The following is a 21,219-nucleotide window of genomic DNA, read 5'->3' as shown; positions in this document are numbered from 1 at the left end:
AGGAAAGTTGGAACAGACTGTTAGAAAAGCCACCCAAGCTCTATGTAGTAATCTTTGAATGATACAAATGAACCAGGATCTAGGTGGGACATCCCTATGCAGCATGGAAAACCATAGCAAGTTCCATTTCACACTGAGACCCTGCTGGGGTTTCCTCCTATCCTGTTTAGCTTTTGGCAACCTGACACCAGCTAGAGTCAGGAAGAGAGAGCCTCAGCTGAAGAACAGCCCTGATGAGATTGGCCTGGGGCCTTGTCGATAAGAGATTATCTTGATGTGGGAAGACCTTGTCGATAAGAGATTATCTGGTGTGGGAAGACCAACTAGGACCCATCCCAGGGAGGCGGGCCTGGGCTGTAGAAGAAATCTAGCTGAGCTTGAGCCAGCAGGTGGGCCAGAAGCACAGCAGGGCTTCTGCTTCAGGCCTGGCTTAGGTGTTTGCCCTGACTTCCCTCAAGGGATGGCTGTCACCCGAAAGGGTAATAGGACATTAACCCTTTCCTCTCCTGAGCTGCTTCCGGTCATGGTGTTTATCGCGGCAGCAGAAAGGACCTAGAGCACCTTAACTGAGGTTCATGGCCAGAAAAGGTGTGTGATTGGCTAATATTATGAGTGATCTAACAAATACCCACCAATGGGTGTGAGAAAAATATACTTCAATAAGTGCACAATGACTGAGATATCAGTGAACCCACAATTATGTATTTTCATACCACTCTCAATGCCATTGCATCTACATAGAGTGAGCTACGGTGGGTGGTGTGTGCGCCTCCATGCTGCTCCAGCACACCTGTGCTTTCTCCTGCTGGGTTCAGTGTCTCGCTAGGGACAATTACAGATGCACAAGGCTGTGTCTTTCCATGGCACGATGCCTCACTCCCCCTAGCACTGCAAAGCAACTGTACTGCTAAGCTATCTGCAATTAGCAGTGAAACAGGCTTTATCCAAAGAATTCTCCTATCTCTACGCATGAAAGAAACGTGTTCGTACCTCTGACACTCTGCCCTATAGTTCCCTTCAGTTCCCTTGAAAGTCACCAACCCCATCATCCCAACACAGCTAGCACCATGGGGAACACCCATCACCCCATCACAGCCAGCACATGTGGAACACCCCAGACCATGGCTTCACCAATTGCATCCCTGGGAACATACCTGAATTCTTCCGTTTCGTGAGGGCAGCCCTATAGACAGGCTGACTCTGCCCCTGGGAGTTGGTGGACTGCAGGGAGACCACATACACCGACTCAGAGGCTGTGGACCAAAGAGCAGGACATGGGACAGTGCCCTCATTCCCCAGGACCCTCTCTGCCCTAAGAGCTTCCCCTCCCCTGCCCCAACTTGCAAGGGCAAAAGTGACAGGGTCATTGGCAATTCCTCCATTTTGCAGCAGTCTTGGGGGCTACAGCATCTTCTCAGGACATGGTGTCCCCCTCTAGTTTGCTAATAAAGGTAATGACCTATTAAGACGGACCACACAGTATCTCCTGCTGCCCGCAAATGTGCCCACCAGCACTTCACAGCTAAGGCTACTATTGCCCAAAAGAAAGGAGTGAAGCCTGCCTGGCAGGTCTACTCAGTTGTCCTAGTGCTCACTCTCAGTGGGACTCAGGGTTCAGGGTCTCAGGAGTTGAAGAAAAAGCTGCAAAGAGCAACGTGTTGATAACAAAATCATATTGTCCCTCTCCACACATCTCACCTCTCCAAAGGGGCCTGGCTCAAGGCATCTGTGTGTCGAAATAACTTAGAAGAAGAGAGGTCCTTCCACTGATTAAGGTTAATATGACGGAGGCCAAGACAGGATGGGACAAAGAGATGTGGTTTGAATGAGAAATGTCCCCATGGATTTATGAGTTTCAACACTTGGCCCCAAGTTGCTGACACTGTCTCAGAAGGTGGCGGAAACTTCACAGGGTGAGGCTTGCTGGCGAAAGTGTGTCACCAGAGGTGAGTCTTACAGGTTTTGTAGCTGGTTCCTACTTCCTGTTCTCTCTGCTTCTTGTTCTGCCATGATTGGAGAAGTCCCAGCTACATTCTCCTGCCACCATGCCTTCTCCTCTGTGTTGGGTTCCAGTCCCTCAACTGTGAGCCAAAGGAACCCCTTCCTGCCTAAAGTTTCCTTGGTGGAGCATCTTGTCACAGCAAGCGGAAAAGTAACTAACACCTGGGGTAATCATCACAGCTGGGAGAACTAAGACAGCGTTCTGCCTCGAACGAGCTTCTAAGTACTGGAGATGGAAGCATTGGAATTTCAAACTCACCGAGCTTTTTGATTTCGTGTGATCGCTCATCTCTGGTCAGTGGGACATAATTCATCTTCCGGCCGCTTTCCCCATAGCCCAGAAGGAAACCCCGAGATCTGCGTGGACTCTTGGCTCCAGACAGGCGTGGCGCCTTCCACGCAACGGACAGCCTGTCGTCTGAGGCTCGGACACGCATGCGCACGGGCTTGTTGGGCACTTCCTTTTCTTAAAAAAAGACACGACATAGAAGCAATTAAATGATGCACCACATGGAGTTCATATCATGTATGTGAAATCTCTGCACACACTGAATCTATCAATTAATAGCTGAGCTTAGACACTCATCTTGGGTGACCTGTTCTGTTAAGTTCACAGGCTTCTGTTTCTTGCCAAGAGGTCTCCTGAAGTTAAAATGAAAACATTCCATGTGGCAGGGCTGCCAGCCACAGACCTTGGAGGCTTTATGATGTCCTTTTTCATCTGCTCTCTTTCACCCCCTTACAGCCAGACAGGCTATCTACTCATCGGTGAGAGCTAACGGTAGATATTAAAATATAGCGGAGAGTCCTTAATTAGCTGCTGTTTATAACTGGCCTCCAGGAGGCTTTTGCTCAGCCGTGTTGAAAGATGATTTTCCTTGCTTTAACAAACTAAACTAACTGATTTCACTGGAGTCTCTAGTCCTACCCCCGTGTAAGCCCTGCCTCATGTCAAATCTTGGCTATGCCCCACCATTGCAGCTATCCCCAGGGTCTCTGGCTTTCTTATTAACAAATCAGCTTCCGAAAATCGTGAACTGACGTGAAATGTTCCCATTGTTAACTTTCTCAGAGTAGTGTGACCTGGGGACACCAGCCAGTGTTTGGAGTTTTGTATCTGCATTAAGAACTGGTGTGTTGAGGGACCAGGGTTTGTGGATCATGTGACCACAATGTTTGCCCATTTTTAGCCTTCAGGCCCTCATTTGTGGATGCTGCTAAGCAAAAAAAGCACCTCTCTAATCGTATAAGACAATTGTTTCCAACCCTCCTTTCTTTGTCATCTATATTAACTACAGCCCCCATTCACACTAATTCTATTAGACTAGAAACTCCAAGCTCAGATGCCATCCGAAAACTAATGCCATGGTTAGCGTCAGCTTCATCCACACACATGGGCAGCCATGTCTGGCAGCTACTCTGAAATGACTGTCTCCAATGTTATTCACATAAGCAAAGGACCACGCCTTTGTGGGTGCCTGAAGTAGCTTAACGAGCCACTGGATACTTCTCCTTAAAGGCATCTGAGAATGGCATATAAGTTGTAACAGAACTTTTCCCCAATATACAAAAGGTTAAACTTTTTGTAATTCAACAGGATGATCCAATAAGCCCAGGAGAGGCACTTTCTGCCGTGTAGGTCCGACACTCCCAGCCTGCACTTGTTTTTTATCCCTGAGTCCTCTCCAGTCAACGACTTGAGGGAGACCTGGTGTCCCCTGGACGAGTCTGTCCTTTCGGGTAGCTGCTGGTTTCGTCTCTGAATAGATTCTCATCCGGAAACCCCTGCACTCATCAGCAGAATGCCAACCAGTGATGAGCAAAGACCCTTGAATTCTGTAGTGATGGGATCAACGAAGGGGAGAGAATGGAGTTCCCAGAGCAGGGAGCTTCGTCAAGACCACACACGTTTGTTGGCTGTGGCGTGCATCCTGGAGCGCCAATGTGCTAGTGCCGATCAAACAGTAACCACATAACCCTGTGGCAGAGATAACAGCTGTCCTAATGTACTGAGCAGCTCCTGCCACCAGCATTGCCAGTCCCCCTACACGGGCCCTGGAATGTGGCCAGGCCCAAAGAACAACCGATAACCCAACACGACAAGCTACGTTAGACAGAACTTTAAAGTCAGCAACAACCTCTCCCATCTGCAGCCTGGTTGTCCACATAGTGCCTCGGGGTCAGGAGGGAAGACATTCATATCCAGGGACAAAGAGATAAAGTCTCAGGACCATTGAGTGTTGTGGGGGATGTAAATTCTCCCATTCTAATCCTGAGTGCTCTACCTGTTTAAACTCATGGCTCATTCCATACACTCTCCCACTAGCCACCCGGTCTCTACTACTCACAACTGTGAAGCAAGAGTTTGAGTCTAGACAGGCTCCCCGAGGAGTGGGCACACTGTGCCCAGCCAGCTGACTCTAAGCAAATCAAATGCAATCTCCTTTCGGAGAAGAGAAAGAAGAGAGAGTTTGGCCAGAGGTTATCCCCAGGATAACAGGAGCGTGGGTAAAAGTCACAAAGTAAAGAGAGCGCCCACCCCTCCAAACACAGCCACTTCTCTCTCAAGGCTTTGTTTTTCAAGCACTCTGGAACTTTCTTTCCTTTAGTGTTCTGGATTCTGTATGCTGCCAACTCTTTCCCAGATCATCCGGGAGCCAGTCTTAAAGCTGATGTGATATGATTGTGTGCATCAGGAAAACATTCCGTATGAGCAGAGTTCGTTTGCAATTAAATTGTTTAAGTTTTTTTCTCTGTGCTGTGTGTGATAGGCTTACAAAAGCCCTCTCAATTTTTCTAATAAATTCTGTAGATCTTTTATCTCAAAATCAGGAAGTCACAACTGCCAAGAGCAACCTGGCTCCCACCCACCAGGGCAGAGCGAACGAGCAATCCAGGCTCGCACCCACCAGGGCAGAACATATTCACAACTTCAGAGTTGGCAGGACATATTCACCCATCAGTCTTAGCACAACCGAGCCAGGTAAAGTCACAGTTAGAGCTGCTGGGTCACAGAAGACCTGTGACAGCCACACTCTGTCCCCCTGGAAGACAGAGAATAAACCCACCTGGCTATAAACCAGAAGGTCAGGCAGGACAGGGTTGTTCCCTCCTGATTTGTGTCACCAACTTTGCAAGTCAGCCCATTTCTGAAGTGTAGGGACTCGAATTTTTCTTTTTTTAAAAAAAGATTTATTTATTTATTATGCATACAACATTCCTTCCATGTATGCTTGCATGCCATAAGAGGGCACTAAATCTAATTCTAGATGGCTGTGAGCCACCATGTGGTTGTTGGGAATTGAACTCAGGACCTCTGGAAAAGCAGTCAGTGCTCTTAACCTCTGAGCCATCTCTCCAGCCCTCAAATTTTTCTTTACACCATGGGGGAGGGGGGTAATTCCACTTGATGCTTCGCCTGGGTATAATTCTATGCTAGTTAAATGTGATAAGTTTTAAATGAGGCTTACCCAGACTCTAGACTCATGGTCTATATCAAATCTACTACTTCTGGGGACTCTCTGACTACATCAGTTTCGTGTTTAGTGAGACTGAATATAACAGCCAGGTATAGAGCTTATGTCTGTAAGGCCAGTGTGTAGGAGGCTGAAGTGAACTGAAGGTCAGCTTGGGTTCTAGAGTGGGCGCTGGGATAGCTTTGACTACAGCAGTTACCTCACCAGCTTCTATCCATCATGAAGTCATTCTTCCTGGGCGATTTCCCACACACAGACCCCTGAACTATCTCTGAACAGATTCACAAAACTCTTCAATGTAACTAGTGTTGACAACTCAGTCATGTGTCATTAACAACAGAAACACACCCTGGAAAAATGCAGGTGATTCCATTGTGCACACGTTATATGCTCACTAAGGTGGCCATGACATCACTAAGTGACATAATCTCTAGGGCCTTGGTTATATACACAGCCCACTGTGATGCAGCACCTGACTGTACATACTTGAAAGTCTCTTTAATGCCAGTGTCCTCTCCAATAAATAACCTTGATAGTTTTAATTATTTATTTACTAAATGAGTTTGGGGTGATACTTAAATAAGATCAACTCTTTAATAGTTATAAAGAAGGACTCTTAATTTCTTTATTTTTGAAGTGGATCTATGAGAATACATTCTTCCAATAACCACCAATAACAGACGAAGAAACTGAGAGGCAAAGGTGGGTGAAACATTGCGGAGCTGGATGGCAACGGGCACTGAGCATGAACTAGAGCCCTGCTGTTGGATCTTTAGTCCTAGCTCACTGTCCTGTATAGCACATACTCAGAAGTTCCCAGGGACTGCACTGTTTGCATCCCTGTAGCCACATGGGTACAAACATTGCAGCCACTCTGGGAGAAGACCATAGTGCCTCCTGAATGCTTATAGTGCAGTGGGAGTCCCTGTTCACACACACACACACACACTCACACACACACACACACACACACACCTACTTAAACAAACTGTTGGTGAGATTCACAGGGTCTGACTGCCCATCAGGAAGTCAGCCAGTGACTTCCGTCCCACTGAGGTCTACTCAATGCCCCATTCCTTTCTAATTTGGAGGTGTGCCCAGTGCTCCAAGGAAGGACCAAAGGATGAAGAGCCAAGTTCCTCGTCAACCATGCTAATAGACTCACTGGCTGACTTGTCCAAGGAATCACTCAGAACCTGAAGTAGAGAAAGACAGCACACAGACATCCTGCCGCCCTCAGAGATGTCAGAACGGTGCTTGTCGGCAGTGCCTGGAATCAGGAAGGCATTTGCAGGAGGGCAAGGAAGACATGGTCTAAAAAGCAAACCAGGATGAAAAGGAGGAAAGGAAGAGAGAATAACCTTGGCATTCCGCAGACTCATCAATATCAGGTAAAACATTATAGGTTACAGAAGCCAACGAACCTTCATGAATGACATCAAACCAACTTCAAACATCCCAATGGGGCCATTCAATCCCAGCTCACTGGGCCCGTGGAGTATGCCAGAGACCCTGTCTTCCCACTTTCTCAAATGAGGAAGCTACCAGAAGTCTGCCCATCACAAGGACAAAAAAACTATGATATCAACAGAAGTGACGCCCCCCTCCAGACCACCACCAGGCTGCCAGAATCTACACCCTACAACTGGCTCTTGAAATCCAGTACCCCACTAGCCAGAATAGAGGCAAACACCTCACTCTATCCTGGGGCCACTCAGGGTGCAGCCAGCACTTAGTCGCTTAAAAAATTGTCCTCAAGATTTTCACAGGACAGCAAATAAAATTATCTCAGTTTCCCCAAGGTCTGGAGTGTTGCTGCTTACATACAATCTAACTTATCTCAAAATTATCAAGGTTGCGTTTAAATTTTGTAGACCACAACACCAAATGTTGGCGCCTGCTTTACAATTAAAAATAACATTTTTAGTGCCTGATGGTTGAGAGGGGACTCCCACTGGAGGTGGTCAGTTTTCCCCATGCCTTTGCTGGTTCCTGATCACACCCCGTGGGCTCCAGTTCTGGGGCCGATTTGAGTGACTCCATAAACCACAGTCAGGATGGCCTGTCAGTCAGCTGGTGGCTTTGTTATTGACCCCACCATAGCTGACCATCAGAGGCTCTATCAATGACATCATCAGGCCCTGCTCTGCTGCGAGCTGCCAAGTCACCTACAAACTGCAATGTGTTGACAGCAGAGAACTCTGTACGGACCAGTGAAGGAGCCCTTGATAGTACGGCGAGGCTCAAGAGGCTCCACCACTGCCTGTGTCTGTGTTTTCATGAATCTCAGGCCTTCCCTAAATAGACAAAGCTGATATTTATGCCCCTTCAGCAGCAGGGGCTTATCTATGCACCCAGGAAACCAATGCCAGATGCTAATATCCATGCCATCCTGATGGCACCATCACCATCTCACCTGTAAAAGGAGCTCGGGGTTAGCCCTTGCCACGTCCAGCCTACTGGATCCTGTTTCTGGCCTGATTCCCCCAATACAGATGAAGGGATCATCCACATTTTCAGGGTAGCCAGCTGTGGAGGCTCCCTCTGCTCCTAACGGGTGAGTCAGACCCCACAGCTGCCATGAATCCGTCTGATAGCGTGTTTCCAGCCACGCTTCCCGACAGCTCACAAGGGCCACCAAAAGCAAAGATGGCAGTAATTCTTTCCTGACTTTAATAGCTGGTGCTGGGCTCCTCAGGACAGTGCAGGGGAGCCTCCTAGACCATGGAGTCTAAGAGGGACCTGTGTGAAATATTCTGGGGAAAACCATGTGTCTGTTCAAAGGTTTGGTTTGGTTTTTCTCTGAAATGGTTTTATCAAAGTCTCCTTGCATTTGCTTCATCTAGGGGGTCGAATGGAGAGAGAGAGAAGTGTGTTTTCTGAAAATGGGTGGCCTGGTCTTGTTGAATAGATGCTTGGTTCATTCAGCCTGTTGCCTTTAACTAGTCCCCCTTTTGCAATAAAATCCAGCTGCAGTTTATGGTTAGCTTGATAAGAAGGAGGCGCATCTTTCCAGACTAACGTATTTTTCAGGGATCCTAGAAAATGTCCTCCAGGCCACCCTCACCGGAGCATGGCAATCCCAAACGTGCATTTTATTTTCCACTTTCTGACTTTGAAAGCAGAACCTTTAGTGGACACAGTGTCAGAGGGCAGCATGTATCCCACAGAGTCAGCCTGCAAACAATTGTCGGCTTTTATTAAACTATGGAGGTCCTTCTAGAACATTCGTTCAAGGCTGCATGAGCAAGCACAACCCAGGCTCTCCAGCTTTCAGGCACGCTGGCCCTGGCCCAGGCATAGCCACTCACATGGCCAGAACCATGCGCCAAAACAGACCTCTTTTCTTTATGACTTATCTAGCCTCAGACATTCTGCTTCAACCACAAAAGAAAGAACCAACTAAGCAAGACAGTAAGAAGAGCGTAAACTGGTTTTTCGTTATTTCTGTGTCAAACTATTTGTGCAAGAGTATGTGTCAACCTTTAGAGCCGGCATCAGGAAGGCTGCTGGAGGGAAGGCTCCAGCAAAATCTAATCCCAGATTTGCCCTGGGGTCTCATTGTGATTCGAAGGACTCTGTGAAAGAAGTCAGCCTTCAAGAGACTCAGCTTTCCTCAAAGCAGGGAGAAGGAGAGATGGAAGTCACCTAAGGACAACAAGATGCGTCATCTAATCACCTTTAGCCCCCAGAGGCTTAGGAAGCAAGAGCACCTGGCAGAAGAGAGGAGAACAAAGGCCAGGAGGAAGCTGACAACCGTGGCTGCCTTTTGAGACAGCCATCTTGGAAGAGAAAAGGGTGTGTAAGAACAGACAGATGCCCTGACGCCGCACTGAGGGCCCAGGCTGAGATACAAATCTAGGGCCTGACAAAGTCTGGAAGCAAGTTTATGGTGTGAGGGATAGAAGAAACAATATACCCTGCCAACAGACAGGAGTTCAGAACTCAGCATGAGCAAGGACCAACTTTAGCCTACCTCTAGATCTATGACAAGACCTAGCAGCTAGAAACTGGGAGCTGACGCTAACAAATGGGTCATCGTCATGGAGACTGATGCGGCCCAGGATGCCTGTTGTATAAGACTTACTACTACATATATGCCCTCATGTTGCTGGACTGGGGGAGCAGCTGAAAGGCCAGTGACTATAACCAGAGGGAATGTCTGGACCACAGTGCTGGTGGCAATGTCCAGAAAGGAATGGTGCCGACCACACCCAACTTAGATCAAGCTATTATTGAACTACTGAAAGCATAAACAGCCTTCATAACTGAAATAGAATGCAAAGACATCATGAAGCAAAACTCAGACTTTGTCTCAGCTCTGGATCCCATTCAGCTCCACAACTTGAGGGAGAATCACAGAGGATTGGATTTGTAGAAAGCCTTAACGATTACTAAAATAAATACAAGCATATTCTGTACTAAATTTAACTAGGATGTAACATGGTTTCCAGTTTGAAATTTTGGCAAATGAAGAGTAACTGGCCCAGCTGATCCGTGGACTGCTCACTATCAAAGTTGGGACCTGGCACAGTTCTGACCCCAGGGGTCTGCCTCTATGTGACCTGGCTACTCTGGAGCCAGCTGCTGGAAAAGTTAAGACAGCAGGGAAGAATTCTGAAATAAATAATAAGAAAGCAGTGTTATAGAAAACAAACCACTTGTGACATTGCTCCCATGGGGTGAGAAGCAGGGGAGGCAGGTGACATCCCAGAATGCGGTTCAGCACAAAAAAAAAAACAGAGGAAATGTTCAGATGGGTGGGAAGAAGCCGAGGTTGCTGGCCAGGAACTGTGTTTTTGCTTAGTCTACTGTTTCTGAATCCAAACCTTTCGTACTGGGTGAACGACCAGACTCAGAGTCACTTGTCCTGACCAACCTCCAGGAGTCTCTAGAACATTCTTCTTCCTCCTCCTCCTCATGATACCTCTCCATCTCAGCTTGATGAAACCATCTTATCACCAGACTTCCCCATCTGCTTATTCAAGATTACAGTTTATTTTTTAATAGTTTGTCATTATTTTATTGTGTCCTCTAGAAATTCACGTATTGATGTCTTAAACCCAAAACCTCAAGATGGGGCTATATTGGGGGTATAGGGTCCTTAAAGAGATAACCAAGTTTAAATGAGGCTATCAGGGTATGCCCTCATCCAACCAAACTGGTGTTCTACCAGAAAGAAGGGTGTAGGCCCACAGACGCTTGCCGTCTCTGGTGTAAGACAGAGGGAGGTCGGGATAAAGACAGAAAGAGAAGGAGGCCATCTATAAACAAAGAATTATCCGGGTTCAAGCCTGCTCACACTTTACTCTCAGGCCTCCGCAGAACCACTGAAAACACATTTGGTTGTGCCAGCCCTCCCGCCCCCATCGGTGGCACCCCCAGCCAACACTGGGCTGATGCATTGTGGTTCACTTAGCTGCTTCTTGGTTTTATTTCACATTAGAGTGTACATTCCATGCCAATGAGCCCTCCTTGTCCATCTTGTCCCTCGGGCTGGAGACCTCTGGGTCCGATGCTGGCAAAACCACAGGCACTGAAGTAGTCAATTAACAACCGAAGTTCTATTTTTAGGTAAAGACTATTTGGATCCGATAGATCTAAGCCAGCCTTAGATCCAGGAGGCCTTCTGGAATTTGAATTGAAATCCTTGTTTTCAGCAGAATAAAGGATGGATTCTCCTTGATTTCAAAGCAGAGCTCCTGGTGGGATACCAGACACTGTCAGCTGAAGCACCAGCCGACTCCTGCCAGGCCGTCGCCGAGTGCCGATGCTGAGGTTACATTATCTATCTCTGGTTTAAAATCCTTTCCTGCATATGCAGACCTGCACCATTCTGAATGCCCCTTTTATTTGATCGAATTGCTATCCACTTAACCATTGCCATAAACAAGGAATGGTTATTTTTTTAAGTCACAAAATCAAAAGCTATAGATGGCATAACAATCACTCGTGGACAGTTTCCTACAAACTGTCACTATCTTCATTGACAATGAAATGTAGCGTTTTCTGAGTCTGTGCTCCCTGGATACCATAGGTGATTTTGTTAGTGTTTTGAGGAATGGCCTACATTATATGCTGCAAGTTAAGCTAGGAACCTCTTCTAGTATCTTTTATTCATTATGAATGGCAAATGGAGATCATGTATTCTAACAGCTTTGCCAGTCACAGAGGCCAAAGCTCCTACAGAAAGAAGCTGAATATCGTCATGGTGCATAAAACCAACAATGAGTTAGAGCATGAGTTTCTTTTATTCCAGAGCCTTAATCTGTAACACTTGGGAGGCCACATCATACATGTGAAGACACGTATTCATCGACACTTCCATACACACTCACACGCTTCCATTAAAGATGGCCGGAGAAAGTGATTATGTATGAAAAAAGCAAGAGCATTACTAGTTCAAAAACTAATGTCAGATCAAAAGTATAAAATAAACACTTCAAATACAAATAGGAGATTCAAATACAAGACATGTACACCAGCCAGTAAAATATGTGTGTCTGCTTGATTACATGTGTCTTCAGGAGTAAACATGTCTGAAATAAACATCCTTTCCTATGTTGCCCTTTATCTCTCATGTGCAGTAGCCCCCTCCCTGCAAAGCTGAACTTTCTCAGATTCAATTGTCTGTAGGCAACTGTATCCTCCAAAAAAACTAAGTGGAAGCTTCGAGGAATAAACAGTTCAGAAGGAAAATGCTCGTTGTTCTGTAAAGTGTAATGAACACTTCCATTGTCCCGCTCCCTCCTGCCCAAGATACAAATGATGCCTTCATCCAGGGTGTCCATTGAGTGCATGCTGCCCTCTTGATAAACACCTAGGAACTTTCTGAGTCGTCAAATTGTCTCTTGCAATTACCTGGGTACTTCTGTTCTAGTAACATCTCCTGATACATGGTATCCTCCTTTCAGTATCACAATGCCTAACTTGTGTTACTTTATCTAACCTTATTGATCAGGTCATAGTCCTGCCCGGAGAAGAGAAAATTCAGTGCAGTAGGTTACTCGAGGAGTGATAGGAGAGCGCAGTCACATTCACGTTACTGTTGCCGTGCATTGTTAGAACTTTCTTATTTATTATAGCTAGTGTTAAAGTCTCAGTGGACCTAACTTAGGGGTTGTAAATGTCCGAGGGTATGTGAATAGAGGGGAAAGCATGAAATGTGGAGAATCTGGTATTATTTGTGATTTCGGGTTCTACATGTTTCTTAGAACACGCTTCCTGCACTATATTGCCAGTGTGTGCCAAAGTGGATCCTTGGTCCCTCTTCTCTCCCCCAATCCTCTCCTACCCCCATAATCTCTGCAATTCAACTCTCACTCTGCAGAATGACTCCCCAACTGTATCTAACTGCCGTTCTCTCTTCCAGCTTTCAGCACCTCATCTCTACTCGCCTACAAAATGCTTTGAGCCCAGCAAACTTGAGGAAGAGCCTGTGGCTTCCCCCTAAAGTCAGCTTCTTTAGCTCATTCTTCTGTTCTTCCACCCCCATGACCTCTATGAAAGACTTTGACAACTGTCTCCACCAGAAATACTGATTTGAGAAACATATCATGATCTCCAGCCTCAGCATATACTCACCTCCAGGTCAACGTGTCTCAGGACATGCTACACAGAAACAAAGCACAGCTCTTTGCCCTGCGGCATTTGGGCTACTTTTTTAACCATCAGTTAAATGTCTTCGAGTAACAGCTCATAAGAAATAGCTACTCTTCTCTCAGTAAGTAAAACAATATAACCAGACAACATCGAGGTCCACACGGCAACACACAAACACGCAAACATAGAGCAGAGATGGAAGACTGGGATCTGGCATATCCCAAAATATTCCAGAGTCTTCCAAGAAAAGTGCAAGACTTGACACACAACGGCCAATGAGAGCCATTGTTTTAAAGGGTCTCAGTCAATTATGCTGTTCACAGATAAAAGGCTATAAAATTCCTAACGGGGCCAGTTCTACCATCTCAGCCACCATATTTGCTTGTTAGCGGGTGACAATCTCCAGATGTAAACACAGACGCGGCCCACATGGGGACGGGAAGGAACAGGAAGCCACAAACAACACCAGCTGCAGTCTGGGCCACCAGCATGTGCATTAGTTTAGCGATGGGAACACGATGAAGGCTTGTGAGCGCATGTGTGTGACAGAGCCACAACCCTCTTAGGAGATGTGGCTTCAGCGAAGACATGAGCCAAGTGAGCGAGAAGTACCTGTGGCGGTCTCATTAAATGGTCCTGGACCCTTAATGGGAAAACCATCAGTCTTGATCCATTCACCTCCTAAATTGGGGAAATGCAACTGGATAGTTAGAAATGAGGTCTGCAGGATTCTCAGAAGTTCAGAACGTCCTTAGTGACTCATCAAACGGTCTCTCAGAAGGGTCTCTCAGGCTGTGAGCATCTCTACAGCTAAGCTCCGGGGACAGCACAATTAGTCGTAGGGCTAATTGAGCCTTGTGGAAAAACATCAGCCAAAATGTTTGTAAACTGCACCAAAACTTTTCCCCAAACGAGATAAAACCAAAACCACACACTCACAGAAACCCTCTCTCCTGATTCTCTAGCTTGCCTGTGATGTGGATTGTCTGGGAGTCACTTAGTCTTTCTAATTTTAATTTTAAGTTCTACTTATGGATTGGGGGGTGTACGTTCCACACTGTGAATGTATGGATCAGGGGACAACCTTACAGAAGTCAGATCTTTCTTCCCACCTTGTGGGCTCCAGGGATCCAACTCACTCAGGCCATCAGTCTTGGGGGCACGTGCCTTTACCCAAAGAACTTTCTCACCAGGCCAATCACGCTGTGTTTTTATTGGCATGAAGACACATGGAGAGGGGGTTCTCCCAGGCTAGTTAGTGAAGCACAGCCTCCCGTTCCAGGTCAGACTTACCGGGTGGGCTCTCAGCTCTGTAAACGGGGCGGCTCACTCCACTGTGGTTCTCTGCAGTAACCAGCACAAAGTACACCACCCCCGGCTCTGAAACACACGGTTCACATCAGAGCGCTGTCTCAAGCCTCCAGAAGCACAGGCTTCATGCATTAACCGTCTCACTTTCACCAGTTACCACCAAATACAAAAGCCCAGACACAGCAAGCACAACAGTAGCTTTCTCTTTGTTTTTTCTAAAAATCGCTCGCATTCTCCTCAGACAGCAGAAGTATGGCTGACCCTAGGAATTTCAGCTACGTTTAGTACAAAGTGCAGGCAAGTGTAACAAACCTGGGTTCCTGCACCACTGACGCCAGATTGGAGGTTTTTAATATGAATGCAGCAGAAGAATTATAACTCTCTGACCATGTGGTACCTGGGCACAGTGTCACAGACTGCTAACACTGCACAGGGATGCTCCAGATGGAAAGATCCAGAAAAAAATAATAAATAACTATCACTGAAACTCATAAAATCTTTATTGCTCTACATAAAGCTCCATGGAATTTTTCTTTTTCACAGTAAAATGTTCCCCGGGCTATGTCTGCATGTGGTTTTTGACTACTTCAACTGAAAAATAAAAAAAAAAAAAGTTAAAAAAATATTTCCTGGAATTCTGAAAATGCTAATCTTGAAATAATTAGGTTTGGTTTTTCACTTTGGCCTCAGGGTCAAGGCAAGTAGCAGAGGTCTCCTTGGCTGATCCCCTGAAGCTGCTGGGATCCAAAAGGGCCACAGCGTGAAGAGGACACACCAGGATCCAAAGTGTTCAAAACTAAACAACACCAATTTTCCTCAAAATGAATGATTGTCTTTTGGCAGGTAAGCCGGGAGCAGTTCCTCAAGGAGACTGAAGTCTGTGAGAATAGGGAGAGAGGAAGGGTTGGAGGGGCGGGTGTTTGCCCTGTTGAAAACGTGACTGGTCACGGCATTTCTCAAGGTCAGGAGCATTCTTTTAAACAAAACCTCCTTCAGTCCTTGAACCGGAAGTTCAAGACCATCTGGGACACCTGCTATGCTCAAGCATGACTTTTGTCCCTCTCTGGCAGGAGCTGGTGGCGTTTGGAGTCTGGCACAACCTGCCGAGCTAATGGGAAACTGTTCCAGATCCCAACAGAATACAGAGTTGTGCTTCGCCAGGCTTTCTTTGCTCTGGACCCATCTGAATTTCCCAGCAATGGAGGCCACATGTCTCTGACTCCCGTCCAGTTAACTCATCATTTACTTGGGGGACATTGTTTAGTGGGCGGTACCGCCCTTTTTCATGTATTTTTCCTCTCCACAGCGATCACAACAACCCAGCATTTGAGCAAATACGGCCCTGCTCATGTCTTTGGTCTTATAGCATCTACACTTAACCTCGCTGATGGACTGGGGGTGGGGAGCCACACTGCTTCAGAGGATTGTGTGTTTAGCTGGAGGCAGCAGGCAGTAGGGAAGCTGGATACCACAATATCTGTTTTATATACTTTCTGTTCGGTTGCCCAAAGAACACAGTGATCCCCAGCAGAAGGTGGGGAAGAAGTAAGTCCAGGGACTCAGCCAGGGCATCGATGCTGAGGGGTGGACTAGAATTTATGCCACGATCTACCATGGCACAAGGGATGCCTGGTGCTCTCAAGCTGGGTCTGGGGCACCCTCACGCCTCATGCCCAATCCCAAGGTTGTAATCTAACACGATGGTGGGCATTTAGAAAGGAGAGTACAGAGGCAGCATCTCCAAGCTGGAGTCCAGACCCCCTAGACACTGAGGCAAGACTTAAAATGCTCCCGATTTCCAGAATCAACTGAAAGTAAAGTTCCGGTTTCAGCAAAGGTTATACCATCCGCATGCCTGGTCTTCTGTGTGTCTTCATGGGGACATGCTTCAGTAGACCTTGGGCAACTGGGATGTTAGGGGTCCCAAAACCCGTGCAGGTGAAAACCTGCATATAAGAACTTTGACCTTCCCAAAATCTTAGCTACTAAGAGCTCGCTGCTGCCTGGATGCCTCGAGGACCACCGGAGTCAAGTGATACCTGTCCCTGTATCCTAGGTATCATTTGAATGAAAGGCAAATCAGAGTGACAAGGTAATTTTTTTCAACTGAGATGCTTGATTTACCGGGGAGCTGGACAGCTCTCAGGCAGAGGTGGCTGACGTCACTAGAGTTCATGTTCTGCAGTCATGATTTAACGCTGCAGCCTTGGTTAGACATCTCCCAAAGACAAGGAATGCTGTGGTGATAATACACTCTGACCCAAAGCAACCCAGAGGATGAAAGGGTTTGTCTGTCTTACACTTCCGGGTCACACTCCATCACTGAGGGAAATTAGGACAGGAACTCAAGCAGGCCCTCAATGCAGAAACGTCGGGGAACAAGCTGCTTGCTGGTTCATTCTCTGACTCACTTTTGGGGGGCTTACTTAGCTTTTGAACATGACTCAGGATCACCTGCCTAAGGATGTTGCTGCCCACAGTGGACTGGGTCCTCCTATATCAATTAATATTCAAGACAATCTCCCATAGCCATTCCCACAGGCCAACACGAGCTTGGCAGCTTCTCAGTTGAGGATCTCCTCTTGGATGATTCCAGGCTGTGTTGACAGTAAAGACCAGTGGAGACAAGTGCTCTACGTGGTTCTAAGTGTTTGCATGTATAATTGGAAAATGCTCACTTTAAACAGATTCGTATATTACAGTATATTAGTAGATATAATGCAAAATTATTTACATGTTTTATGCATTTTGACACAGCCAACCTTTTCATGGCATCGCTAGGCTCTGTAGCTCGTCAGCAAGCTTTCTTGCCAATTGTCACAAATCTTCCCCCAGAAACTCCACATCTGAGCAGACCCACACAGTTCAAACCCAAGTTGTTTGAGGGTCAACCGTACTTAATCATTAAAAGGCTGATGAAGGGCAAATGCTCACATTAGACTATTAAACCATCTAATAGTCAAGTGTCTGCAAGACCATAAAATAAAGGAGCGCTGTGTTTTCCAGAACACATTCCAACACTAAAACTTTCTATTTTGTTTTGTGGCTAAGAAGGCTTGAGTTAAGTGTGTGGGCAAGAAGCCTGGGGTGAAACCCAAAGGCCACATGGTGAAGCCTCAAAGAATAACCTTATGATGAGTCTCAGAACTTGGCTTCCTGTTTCCAAAGACTCTCGGGTCGCCTGGGCCAGCCACACTCTGCCTTGCAGACAGCTATCCCAAGAACACAGCTGCGAATGTTGACACACAGTTAGCTGCGAAGAGCATGTCACTTACCCACATCCTCAATAAGGAAGGAGTTTGTCTCGGCATTCACCTTGACGTACTTAAGACTTTTCAGGGACTTCCCATAGGCAATGTTGTAGTGCTCCACGGGTCTACTGGTAGCATCTTTGGGTGGGTCCCATGCGACCTTCAGGCCCACTTTAGTGGACAGCAGTCTCACATGCCTTGGCTTCAGTGGGTGGTCAGCTATACAAACAGCGCAACTATCAACTTTACAGCAAGGGCAGGCTGGGAGGATATGTTTTTGAACGTTCCCTGATATTGTTAGTAAGAAGGAAACGACATTTGATCTGTGTGATCCTAAAGACTTGAGTGCAGTCGTGTTTGTGCCTCATCACAGCCTGACAGCGAAACAAACACGCTGGTCCCACATGGGGTTCTGTATTTTGGATAACTGTGGGTGGTAAATTTAAACCAAACGGGAAAGAAGTGAAAATAAACACTCGGCATTGCTTGCCTTGATTATGTGTACATACCAGGGCAAGCAAAACAAATGAGTAATTTCTTATATTCTCCAGAGGCTGTTCTTCACCCCATATGCTCCTGGTGTCCCGTGTGTTAAGTTAGACACACTTTGGAACACCTCAAAGAAGGCTTGATGACAGGGTTAGGAAGAATATCCACCATATTCAGATTTTCAAATTGTTCCATATTTTCCCAGAAGAAAAAAATTAGACCATTAAGAAGGACCATTGTGAAGATGGAATGGTGGCTCGGTGCTTGTGAGCACTGGCTGCTCTTGCAGAGGACTCATGTAGGTTCCCAGCACCCCCACAGTACAGCATCATCTGTAGTCCCAGCTCCAAAGGCTCCAGCACCCACTAACGGCCTCCACAGGCTGCACATGAGCGTGGCACAGTTGCATAAATGCAAACAAAATGGTTACACACAGAAAGCAATTTTAAAGCACTATTGAATCTTCAATGATGAAGTCTAAAAGTTTTTCTTCATTTTCAAAATTGCCAATCTGATACATATCATTTTACCTAACAAAATCTCTCTGTTCACTGATGACTAGGGCAGGAGTGTGAGAACTGGCAATATGTGCTAGATATTCACAGAGCAACAGCAACAGACAAACAAAGCTTCAGCTAATTCGGGTAATAAGATGGCTGATTATTCAGTAACACGAGGCACTTTCAGCAAAGACAAAAAGAAGTAACCAGGGGGAGGGGAGATCTTAATTTTAAAAACATTAAGAAAAATGCACTCGGAATCTCCTGGAGGAAGGGGAAGACAACATTTTCATGAAGACATACACATGGGTTAGCATGTGATTTTGATGCTGATGGAACCTCTGAATAGAACAACACAGGTGATTGTAACATCCACCACACATTCTCCCTCTGAACATTGCCCCACGGCTCTGGAGGGAAGCGTGTTGGGAGTATTCACAACATGTGCAAAGAGGATGGGTTTGGTGCCTTTTGAATCATTAGTGGAAGGATGATCAGTCTGGAGACAAAAAACAAGATGTTAGATGATATTCATTGATCACAATCCACAAAGGACCCCTCCCAGTTCCAGATATGAAGCCCCCAAAGTGCCATAAAGGAGAAATCACAGGTAAGCCATCGTTGAGCCATAGGGACAGAACGCCAGTGACTTTCTAGGATTGAGAAATGAGCCATACTTGCTTTTCCCAATCCAGAAAACACTTCATCATTGCCACCTAGAAAGAAGAGCCATTCTTGTCATCGAGAGAGAAGAACATCCTTGTCATCTAGAGAGAAGAGCATCCTTGTCATCTAGAGAGAAGAGCCATCCTTGTCATCTAGCGAGAAGAACATCCTTGTCATCTAGAGAGAAGAGCCATCCTTGTCATCTAGCGAGAAGAACATCTTTGTCATCTAGAGAGAAGAGCCATCCTTGTCATCTAGCGAGAAGAACATCTTTGTCATCTAGAGAAAAGAGCCATCTACAAACATTCACTTTTCTTCCCTGCTGTGACTCTATGATGGAGGAAGGTCATTGGCTAATAAAGAAACTGCCTTGGCCCATTTGATAGGCCAGCCTTGAGGTGGGTGGAGTAAACAGAACAGAATGCTGAGAAGAAGAGGAAGTGAGCTGAGATGCCATTTCCTCTCCTCTCTGGGGCAGACGGATGAAGCTCCGACCCAGGATGGACGTAGGCTAGAATCCTTCTAGGTAAGCTACTGCCTCGTGGCACTACACACATTGATAGAAACGGGCCAAGCAGTGTTTAAAAGAATACAGTTTGTGTGTTGTTATTTTGGGGCATAAGCTAGCCAGGCGGCTGGGAGCTGGGCAGCAGGAATGCAGCCCACAGCTCCCCTCAACACCTTTAGGCCAATCAACTTCTTGTTACTCTTAGAAAATATCAGAGAGAGAGTCAATTTAGAAACAGGAGGGACTTCTCTTGGCCATGGTTTTGGAAGTGTCTGTCCATGACTGATCATTCCTGTAGCACTTGGATCTGTGGTGATGTAACCATGGTGGTAGAATCAATGGTATAACAAAGTGGCCTACTTTATGGTGGCTAAGAAGCAAGAGATGGTTCCCACTGTCCTCTTCGAGGGCAAAACTCTAGGACGTAAAATCTCTCATTAGGTCCCACCTCTTACACCACAACCTCCCAACAGGCCCATGAGTTAGAGAGCTCGCCTGTAACACAGACACTCTGGAATCATCTAAGCCATGGCAGCCTTACAACTTATTCTTAATACAATAATCCTTTTTCAAACCAAAGCTGGCCAAGGACCCCACCCTGCTTTCTGGGAAGAATGCTGGAACTGACCCTTCATGAGCTCTTGGGGACATTCGCATTCTCGTGACAAAAACTTAACAAAGAAATAGCTTTCTAGGCCTCGGAGAGTCACTGGTAGAAGTCACTTTTGAGCACAAAGGCTTTGGGGGCACCCTGAAGTCATGTCTCAGAGGCAGCCGGAGAATCAGTCTGGAATTAAGGTTTTTCAAAACTCATTGGGTCAACATACCACCTCCCCTTCACAGCACACACTGGGCCAGTGAAATGGAGTCTCTGCTCTGGTTACATGCTCTCATTCCTAGATACCATCAGCTTTAACAGTTAAAGCTGACATCATGACATCATCTGCAGCACCTCCCAGTAAACACAGATAATCAGGGGAACTGGATGACAAGAGGATGCGATGGTGAACAAGACAACCTCCTGGGCCATGCCAGCCCTGCAACAACCACCTCCTCCATTGATGCCCGGGTACCAACCCAGGATGCAGCAGGTCAGTCCTTCCAGCAAGGGCACACCACCATGCGGATTAGTGAACTTGTGCCTGAACTGGAAACATAACAGCCTGTCCTACTTCTGTTGGTCATTTTGAAGGGCGAGCAACTCTAATCTCCCAGTATGAAGTAAAGCCACGTGGGGAAAGTAGTTTCTGGACTTCCAGGCTGGATTCCAGGCTCTGGGTGAGAAGTGACCGTTCTGATAGCATGAAGCTGTACTACCACACAGAGGCCCTTATTTGTTTATATTTAAATATGCATTTATTTATGAAACTAGGGATTGTATCTAGGACTTGCACTTCTAAGCAAGTACTCTACAA

At 46.4% G+C, this 21,219-nt stretch overlaps 1 protein-coding gene across 3 annotated transcripts in view; it reads right to left on the bottom strand.

The window, feature by feature from the left end:
• Positions 1-21,219, bottom strand: part of Fndc1 (fibronectin type III domain containing 1) — a 79,824-nt gene that overhangs the window by 44,727 nt on the left and 13,878 nt on the right. Inside the window, exons 2-6 of one of the 3 annotated variants that reach the window (XM_050135843.1) lie at positions 17,666-17,860; positions 14,373-14,459; positions 13,692-13,760; positions 2,261-2,467; positions 1,155-1,253 (exon numbers count right to left, since the gene is read on the bottom strand). In XM_050135843.1, the coding sequence (XP_049991800.1) occupies positions 1,155-1,253; positions 2,261-2,467; positions 13,692-13,760; positions 14,373-14,459; positions 17,666-17,860 (657 nt within the window). The remainder of the gene's footprint in view (positions 1-1,154; positions 1,254-2,260; positions 2,468-13,691; positions 13,761-14,372; positions 14,460-17,665; positions 17,861-21,219) is intronic. The other 2 variants (XM_050135842.1, XM_050135844.1) reach the window with 2 other exon arrangements.

This window comes from Alexandromys fortis, unplaced genomic scaffold (assembly GCF_014885135.2).
Source record: "Alexandromys fortis isolate MF-2015 unplaced genomic scaffold, M_Fortis_MF-2015_v1.1 scaffold_23, whole genome shotgun sequence".
Lineage (NCBI taxonomy): Eukaryota > Metazoa > Chordata > Mammalia > Rodentia > Cricetidae > Alexandromys > Alexandromys fortis.
Note: the sequence above shows the minus strand (reverse complement) of the source record. Positions and strands in the feature narration are given on the sequence as shown.